The sequence below is a fragment of the Heloderma suspectum genome, chromosome 4, assembly GCF_057233095.1.
Source record: "Heloderma suspectum isolate Gila_16-S chromosome 4, 16-S_ref, whole genome shotgun sequence".
Taxonomy (NCBI): domain Eukaryota; kingdom Metazoa; phylum Chordata; class Lepidosauria; order Squamata; family Helodermatidae; genus Heloderma; species Heloderma suspectum.
The window spans coordinates 5,141,727-5,151,302 of NC_139461.1; the positions used below are offsets into that span (position 1 = coordinate 5,141,727).

A 9,576-nucleotide genomic window follows, 5' to 3' on the forward strand; every position below is an offset into this window, starting at 1 on the left:
CCCCAGAAAGAATCATACAGTTGGAAGGTACCTCAGAGATCACCTAGTCCAACCCCCTGGTCAATCAGGCCCTGCAGTGCAGCGTGCAGCTGCAGCCTCCCTGACAAGTGGCCATCCAACCTCTGCTTAAATACCTCCAGTGAAAGAGAACCCACCAACTCCCAAGGCTGTCTGTTCCACTGCTAAACAGCCCTCGCTGTTAGGAAGTTTCTCCTGATGTTTAGCCGAAATCCGCTTCCTCATAATTTCTACCTGTTGGTTCTAGTCCTTCCCTCTGGAGCAACGGAGAACTAAAATACAAGTTGGCATACCAAAGAAGTGTACTCGGCATACTGCTCTGAGAAAGAATGCAGTGCGGGCAGCCAGAATCACAGTTCTGAGACCTGAGCCCCCATATTCTTTTTGTGGAGAAGACTAAGGATGCAATCCTGTGCACCCTTAGACCGAGAAAGGCCCTACAACTCCCAGCATTCCCCAGCCAGCATGGAATGAAACAGATTGGGTTAAGGTGGGGTGTTCTGCTCTGCTCCTTTGTCCTCTGGACAATGCACCTGAGTGACTCAGCACGAGCCTTGAAGGAGTGCAAATGATTCCGCATTAGCTCTGAGCACCTGCTAGCAAACTTGTTCCACTGCAAAGTGGCTCTCAAGGGAGACTTGTGGTGTTCAGCTCAATATGAGTGCAGAAAGTGAAGTGGGGAAGGGGCATTCTCAAATTATGCAGGCCCCCAACTATGCAGTTGCTTCTGCAGTTTTCTCTCCCCAGAGAGCCCACTGGGATCCTGTGCGTGGTGTGAGTGTGGTTTCCGCGGGGATGAGGGATTCTGTTGCCCACAGTTGCTACGGTGCCCATATCATGGCTGCCCCACACTGACTGCATGACCAGCCGGAAACAGAGGCATTGAAACAGTCTGGGCATCTGTTCATTTCTTTGGTGTCTCCTTGGCGCTATGGTCCCTGAATGACAGCGTAGTCTTCATAAGGGTTAGTTTATAAGGACAAAGGGTTGGGGACATAGGGTGTTTCCAGATGGAGGGCTCCTAGTGCTACCAAACAAAAGACGTTGTGCAGCTATTCAGTCTCTTCTTCTTTAAGGGATTTCTTTTTCTAGTAAGAAAAAGAAGTGATGGGAAAACACAGGAGGGCTACTAATTGATGAATATGCGGTCTAGACCGGCTGTAGAATTCTGTGAATGAGGTGGGGCTATGGCGCAATAAAACCCTTGTCTGGAAGTGCCCTTGAAGGGTGCCTTTGCAAGAATCTACAGTTATAACAAACTGGAAAGCATCCACCACAAAGCCACAGCAAAGAGAGACCACATCTTAGGGTGCTGGAAAAGAAAGGTTTTATCCCAAGCCCTGGAATTCCAGTATCCTGAGATGTGGTCTGTCTTTGTTGCGGGTTTGTAAAAATCTGTCTGTTTGCAAAGATACAGTTGAGCTGGAGCGATAGCAGGTGCAGCAGCCAGAAGAGTCCATCTTGGTTCCACAGCACCAGAAAGTCTGTGTCATCCTAGAATCCAGAAAATGTTCTCCTTGCTTCTCTAGAGCAGTAACAGAGCAAGACAAAAAAGCACAAGCAGCAGCCCAGCCGGTTTTGGGGCACCAGGACGGCTGCCAGTATTTTGTGCTGGGGCCGGATCTTTCTGAGTGCAGCTGGAACTAGGTGAGTATAAGTCGGCGGTGCCGGTTCCATGCGGTGTGGGTCCTGACCTGTCTAGCTCACGCGTGTGCCCACGAAGGAGCTGGGTCATGGTGCTCAGTCCCAGGGTGCTGCATGAGAGAGAGCAGGCTGCACGTATGTCTCTCCTCTGCTGCTGCCCCACGCAAATCCTGTGGAGCCGAGGGAGGCAGGGTTGCGGGGGCAGGGCAGAGCAACCTGGCAGCAGCAGGGGCTGCTCCCCACCCGCCCCCATGGCGGCCCCTTCACCACACACACCTTGCTTGCCGGGCGCGGTTCTCTGCCTGCCCACCTGTAACAGTGCCCCCCGCCCTCTCCTCCTCAACAGCTCGCTGGCAGGACCGAGGGACGGCCAGCGAGGATGGCCATGTCTGTTTTCAGGGGGCCTCTGACCCTCTGGCGCTGTAACTTCATCAATTCAGAGAAAAACCTGACTGACAAGCTCCAGGAGAACAAGTCCTTCCCATTCCAGGTGCAGCAGCCCAGAGGTGAGGAACCCCCCGGAGTGGAGGGTGGGCCTGTGGCAGAGCGGCCCCCCTCCACTGGTCCAAAGGCTTCCTACCGTGTTCTTTGCCTAGTTCATCCAGCAGAGACATGCAACGTGGCGCCTCAAGAAGGAACTGGGATTGCAGAGCCCCAGTTCAGCCTTTGGCCGCTCTGTCACTTGCACCCGTGCTACCTGAAGCCATGTCCCCAGGAAGGGAATGAGGAGAGAATCCACCCCAAAGCTTTGCTGGGGCACAAGCTGTGCTCCACCCACCAGCACTCCCATGGGGCCACCGATGAATCAGGGAGTGGGGTTTGGACAGCCCTGCACCGTCAGCTGACCCCTGGGCCATCCCCAGGCACGAGCTTCTGCCACAGCCAGTGTCCCTTTTGCTGGAGCATCCTGGAGTCGTTGACCGTAGGACACAGGTGGGGAAGGATGGAGGAGTTCCAAACATTGTGAGGACCTGGCAGCACTCCAGCCCTGGCCCTGTCTCTGGCAAGAGAGAAGTCAGAATGAGGGGAGGGACTTTCCTGAGCCCCTCCCGCTCTTGCCAGGGATCTGGACAGGTGCTTTCTTCCCCCCAGCTTTTCTCTCCCTCTGCGGGCGGGGACGGGTTGCATGGGTGGGAGCTGAGCTGTGAGAACGGCGGTGCGTTCAGAATACCTCCTAATAGGGCGGAGGCTGCGTTCTGGTGGTGGGCGGGGCTGACGTTCAAAGGGGTGTGGCCAAAGACAAAGGGAACAGACCCAAACCACCAGCCTATGGAAGCGCCAGGCTCTTGCTGCCAGCCCCTAGGCCTCGGGGGGGGGGGGGGGGAGTGCACAAAGGCCAGGAAACCACCCAATGACGGGTATTTGGCGGAAAGGGGGTGGGCCAGGGGAAGGGGGTTTGGCCTTCCAGGGAGCCCCGGGAGGACTGGATTTGGCCCCTAGGCCTGACCTTTCGCACCCCTGTTGGGAGGGAACCCTGATCATTCAGAGGCAGCCTGTGCTTTCTTCTTGCTTATCCAATTAAACACGTCCCTCCAAAAGGCAAGCAAGAAATACAGAAGGGAGCTGAGGACCCAGCTGTTTCAGCGACAGCACTATGCCTGCACATCATGGCTTTCCTGTGCTGCCCAACTCTAGCCACGGAGAGGGCGTGTGGGGCTTGGGGCACTTGGCTCTGGCCCTGGCATGGGTGCCATGGCACCGGCTGAGTCCTGTGGGGATTGGCCCTGAATGCTGCTGCCCTTTGTGCCTCCCTCCTGCAGTGTTTGTGATGGAATATTATAAGGACATGATCTGGAAGGGGGCGCTGCTTTTTCTGGTTTCTCTGGTGGCCAGCATCTTCTACTTCAAAGCAATGGAGGTGGGCAGTCAATTCTTGTTGCTACTGTTAGCCATGTGCTGCTAACTATTCCTGATATACCTGCACACAGTCACACATTTCAAAGTGCTTTCAGTGTTTTGCTTATGCCCTCAAGACCACAATTATGTGGCTGGGAATTGAGCTTGAGAGAGTTATTTGTCCAAGGCTTCGAGACTGCTTGTCCCAGAGCCACACGGCCTCAGGGGCACTTCTTCAGTGCCCTTGAGGGCCCTTCTATAGGGTGTGTCTGTGTGAAATTACTGTGCCTTTGACTCTTACAGACTGTCTGCAAAACTGGCACTTTGATGGGGCTGTGAAAAGTTGAGATGTTCAAAAGCTGAGACACTTTGGTGCTAGTGCTGAAGTCTTCTAGTCTTGGGTCCTGGGGGGACTTCAACATCTGCCAGGTCCACCTTCTCTAGCGCTGCTCAGGGCTTCGCGATTGCCAGCTCCCCCATGTGCTCTGCAGGATGTTCTCTGGAGCCTCCCTGCTCTTCCTGGTTGCAGAAGTGGGGAGCTGGATGTGGGAGGCGTTTCTGCGTGGCCTTTCTCATGGCCAGAACTTTGCCTGGCCAGGGTGCCATTTTCAGCAGCTCTTTCCCTCTCTAGGAGTGATGGACCCATTAAGATGATCTGTCCCCAGGGATTAAGGGATCCCATTGAACCCCAAAATGCTTGGGAGGGTGGAGTTGCTGGTGCTGCCGGTCTTCCTGCCAGTTCCTTGGACCAACTGGCCACCGGAACGAAAAACTGTCCTGGGCCCTTGACATGGATGCACTCTGGAGCGCGAGTGGCATCCGTTGTCACCATGGTTCAGTTATAAATGACAGTCACAAGCCTGCTGGGAGGATGGCTGAAGTGCCTGTGAGGGAAAGAGACCAGGCCCAGCTGAGCATGGCTCTGACCCCATCTGGAGGCCGTGGGAGAGCAGTGACGGCAGTAGACAGGCTGCACTTGGGGGCCACCGTCGTGTCCGTGGAATCCCGTCCAATAGAGCTGGTCTAAGCAGTGAGGTTCCTCTTCCATCTTTACCACACACCCATGAAAAGGGTGTCTTAGCAGCCCACTGTGGCAAATTTGGAAAGCAGGTAACTGATAACGTTGCTCACATCTAATCTGACTGGGACACCACTACCCATACACTTTCATCGGTGGAGGTATCTGCCATCTCCCTGGCTTTATGGGAGAATGTGCAGTTGCTCTTGCCTGAAGACACAGACAAAGGCCGTGGAGATCTGCATCTAACCTCTTGCTTGGTCTGTCCTTGCCCCACCTGCCTGGTGAAGGCCAATGGGGAGATGGTGAAACCTCTTTTGCTAAGTGTCACCTCATCCCCCGGCTTTGCAACAGTGTGACATGCCAGAACCATGGTTGTGGATTGACTAGTTCTGAAAATAAACCTTGGTTTAATCCTTCTGAGTTGACTTAATATCAGTTTATCTCAAATCCCCCATACCTAGGCAAGCTAAGCAAGCAGGCCATGATGGATCAGCTCTAGAGCTTTCGGGAGTAAATCGATTGTCTGGTGGTAATGATGGATGTTTTTCCTCTAGAACTTCATTTGTAGATAGAGACCCAGATTCTGCTGGGGCTTCCATGCAGCTTTCAATATTGTTGAAATCCTTCTGGACTAGCTGGAAGAGGTGGGGCTTGGGAATACCATATTGCATGGTTCCACTCCCACTTGACCAGCAGCATCCAGCTGATCTGTCCCATGGGGCCCGTCCTATGGGGCATGCAAGGTTCTATATTGTCTGCGCTGCTTTTAATATCTATATATCTGCAGTCAAAGGGAACCATTGTTTAGGGCTTTGGAGTAAAGTGTCATCAGTATGGTAATGGCATTCAGTTCTACTTTCTGTTCTCATCTGTTCTAGGAACAGAAGGTGGTTCCTTGAGTGTGTGCTTGAACTCTTTTTTTTTTTTTCCCCAAAGGGAAAAAAAAGAGTTCAAGGAGTTCAAGAGTTTTTCAAATACAGGTGATCAGAAGAAATCCTAGGCCTTATCAATAAATCACCCAGTCTGGTTAGCATCCGCTTGAGAGTTCTTAAAGAATGGGAAATTGCTGATCTTTTGATAAATTTATGCAATTCATCCCTCAAATTGGCCTCGTTCTAGAGGATTAGAAAGCAGTCCATGTAAGACTGATCTTTTTTTTCTTTTTTTTAAAGAGATCCAGGTGGGAATCCAGGAAATTACAGGGCAGTTGCTTAATGCCTATTTCACATAAACTGGGGGAAAGCCTGGTTAAAGATAGGATTATTAAACATATGGAAGAAAACGTCTGGTTGAAGAAGAATCAGCCTGGCTTCTGTAAGGGGAAGTTCCGCTTTGGAGATCTTTGATAATGTCAACAAGCATGTGGACAGGGGTGATCCAATATATATTATTTACTTGGGCTTCCAAAAAGCTTTTGACAAACTCCCTCAACATAATCCCTGGGGCAAGCTTAGCAGTCTTGGCGTAAGAGGTCCTTTTATGGATCAATTACTGGTTAAACAGCAAGAAGCAGAGAACAGGAGTAAACAGGTAGATCTCAAAGTGGAGGGAGGTGAGACATTTTGTTCTGGCACCAAAACAGACTGCAGTGTTGGTGCCAGTCCTGCCTCTGTGGGGCATGCATTCCAGCCGGACACTACTGCAGAGAGATAAGGCATCGCCATCACATAACACCTAATGCACCACCTCTAATGGGGGTGCCCTGCCTGGTGATGGTGAGAAGCAGGATGCTGGACAGATGGGATCACACCCATTCGTCTGATCCAGCAAGGCTCTTTTGTCACAATCTTCTTGCACCCTCAACCTGCTCTGCCCGGACCCCTTGCTCTCCCCTCAGGGATCCCAAGATTTCTCAGCTTTCTTCATCTATGGCATGTTGAGCGGACTGTGGCTGGTTGTGAGCAACATTAACAAACGTCGGCTGATCATCAACCACCAAAAGGGCATCTACCAGTTCTACATTAAAGGCATTCTCTGGCAGGAGGGCCCGTTGCATCAAATCTATGTCCGACTTGTAGCCCAACGTGATGGTACCAGTGAGGGGAAGGGAGGGGCGATGGAAGGGATCCAGGGCAACCCCCCACCCTCTCCTCCTGTGCTAAACTCCTTCTTCTCACAAGACATTAAGGCCTTCCTCCTGCCAAATCTCTCCTCTCTGGTCTGCTCAGAATGCCTCTCTTCCCATTAATCTGATCATGTTACTGGTTCCCTGTCATGTTCTACATCCATGTCAAGCTCCTAGTCCTTAGGGTTCAAGCACTTCACCTCTCTGATCCTGTGGGTCATTTACCAGGTGGACACCCGCCACCATGCTCTTATTACCACTACATCGGCTGTCCATATTGCCTTGCCAAGCTGTGAGAGGGATGCCAAAACTCCTTTGCTGCTTCCCCAGATTTCTCGTCAGGTGCCGCCATGGGGTAAAAATGGCGCTTGTCACTTGGCTGAATGTGTGCACCAAGTACATTCCCGCTAGATCGCCTCTTCTTAGCTCTTCTTTTCGCCTCCCATTTGGTCCCTGTTTTCCCATGCCAGCCCCTCTCCTTCCCCCTGCCACCTGGTAGTCTCCCTTCCCTTCCCTTCCCTTCCCTTCCCTTCCCTTCCCTTCCCTTCCCTTCCCTTCCCTTCCCTTCCCTTCCCTTCCCTCCCCTTCTCCAACCTCCACCACCTTCATCAAAGCTTTTCCTGAATCTCCACAGCCTCACCCTACTGCAGCCTTCCCCAACAAAATATGGGGGTGGGCCCACACAGAAGGGGTACAGTGCATCTCGGGAGGGGCAAGCATTGCCCCACAGGTTACGTTTCTGACTCAGAAATAATGACACAATTTCCTCCTCATTCCAGCCTATGGCAAACTCTTCTACACTTTGATTATCAACGGATTCCGTCTGGAGGTGCTCACCCTGGCCGAACTGTCAGACAAGTATGAGGTGAGAAAGGGGGGATCTCGCTGGCCTGGGTGCAAAGAAACGGGGCCACCACTGGTGAGGGCTGCTCCCTTGGTCTCCTGTGCAACAGGGCTGCATGGCAGATGTGAATTCAAAGGCGCAGGACAGTCCTCCAGGGCATTTTGGGCACCTGAGGGCTAAAATGCATCCCAGCAATCTTGTGGTCCGTTTGGAGCAGCTTGCAAAACAATTTGAAAGGTAAATGGCAAGAGTCAGTGGTCATCAAGTCAGTCTTGCAGATTTCTCAATGATCTGATTGATCATTTCCTAGGTACACAGAAGCAGTTAAGAAGCTTCATTGAGAACCATAAATATGTGAGTTTGTTTATGTCTATTGTTGTTGTTCAGTCGTTCAGTCGTGTCCGACTCTTCGTGACCCCATGGACCATAGCACGCCAGGCCTTCCTGTCCTGCGTTCTCTCCCGGAGCGTGCTCAAGTTCATATTCATTGCATCCGTGATGCTATCTAGCCATCTCATCCTCTGCCGTCCCCTTCTCCTTTTGCCTTCAGTCTTTCCCAGCATCAGGGTCTTTTCCAGGGAGTTTTCTCTTCGCATTAGGTGGCCAAAATATTGGAGCTTCAGCTTCATTATCTGTCCTTCCAATGAGCACTCAGGGTTGATTTCCTTTAGGATGGACTGATTTGACCTCCTTGCAGTCCAGGGGACTCGTATAGCTGCTGTTCTAGCACAACTTCCTCTTTTCACAGAGAAATTCAGCTCACCATATTTAATTAGCTCATTATCCCTGATCTTTAAAAAGAATGGGATAAAGGTCAGAAAGAAAGGGAGAGACTCTGGAGCTTGACGGCGTCATGTAAAGGACCCACAAACTTCTGTGAAGAACCAATCTTGATCACAGGATAAAAGCCTCATGTAGCGAGGCTCTATAGCTCAGAGAATTAGGAATGCTTTGCTGCTTTTACCTTCCTTGTGTATCATCCCTGATGTAGAAAGGTACTTAAAATGGTGCCCCTTTGCCTTTGGCCCTGCCCACCACTGGAATGCAGCTCCTGAGATCTTCTCTGAAACTGAATTCTGCCCTTGGGCTGAGAGAGTCTCCCCACCTCTGTTATGTAGCATATGTTTAGTGTGTGTGTGTGTGTGTGTGTGTGTAAACAAATGTGGCTTGTGTGGGGTAAACTTGGCTGGCAGGACCCTTGGATGGGATGTATTAAAGCAAATGACAAGAACGCCCACTGGGAGCCACGGGAACTCTTTGAAGACACATGGGAAATAACGGGAGCAGCAAAGGCCAATTGACAAGACTGGGTTCCCTTGAAATCAATGCAAGCTTCCAATCAACTACACTGAGAGCCAGCGTGGTGTCGTGGTGAGAGTGCTGGACTGACTGGGGAGACCTGGGTTCCAGTCCCCACTCGGCCACGAAGCTCACTGGCTGACTTTCGCCCAGTCGCTAGCTCTCAGCTGAACCAACCTCACAGGGTTGCTGGGAGGATCAAATGGAGAGGAGGAGGGTCATGCATGCCATCTCGGAGGAAAAGGTGGGATATAAATGTGAACAGCAAATAAATAAGATAACTCACAAATCAAGCAAGGGATGCCTGCAGAGAGGGAACAGAATAGCTTGCAGGGGTTGAAATGGATGGTTTATGCGGCTTTCTGTGAGGCCTGACTTCCAGTCCCCCACTGTGCCTGTCCTCCCGGCAACAGCTGATAGAGGCCCTGGGGCGCCGCATCGCTCGCAACCTGACCCTCAACTACTTTGATTACGAGGATGTCTCCACCCGCCACATCATCCGGCACATGCCCCCGGAGAAGGATGAGGAAGAGGAGGCAGAGGGCGTCGATAACCAGAGCGTGTGACAGGGAGAGTGGGGGGGCGACCCACGATTAAAGATGGGGTGGTGCTTTCCGCCCCCTGGGTGACGGCTGTGTCTGGCGTGTGTGTGCTTGCTCAGATTCGCGTCTCTTCTTCCCATCTGCGGAGGTTGTGAGGCACATTTTGCATCAAGAAGGGCCGGGACAGCCCTGGGGAAATCTCCAGTGAAAGGGGCGGGCTGGGCCCTGGCCCAGACACCAGCGAGGGTTGAGGGCAGCCCCGTTGGACCTCCAGGTGCCTGGGTGGGGAGAGCCTGCTCTGAAGCTG

The 9,576-nt window shown here is 52.1% G+C and overlaps 1 protein-coding gene across 1 annotated transcript; it reads left to right on the forward strand.

The window, feature by feature from the left end:
• The first annotated feature begins 2,011 nt into the window (after positions 1-2,011).
• Positions 2,012-9,293, forward strand: CATSPERQ (catsper channel auxiliary subunit theta). The gene is made up of 5 exons (XM_084848453.1): positions 2,012-2,168; positions 3,423-3,520; positions 6,357-6,549; positions 7,364-7,449; positions 9,141-9,293. Exons 1-5 carry the CDS (start codon positions 2,042-2,044, stop codon positions 9,291-9,293), a joined length of 657 nt encoding a protein of 218 aa, XP_084704579.1. The 5' UTR covers positions 2,012-2,041.
• Positions 9,294-9,576: the final 283 nt, after the last annotated feature.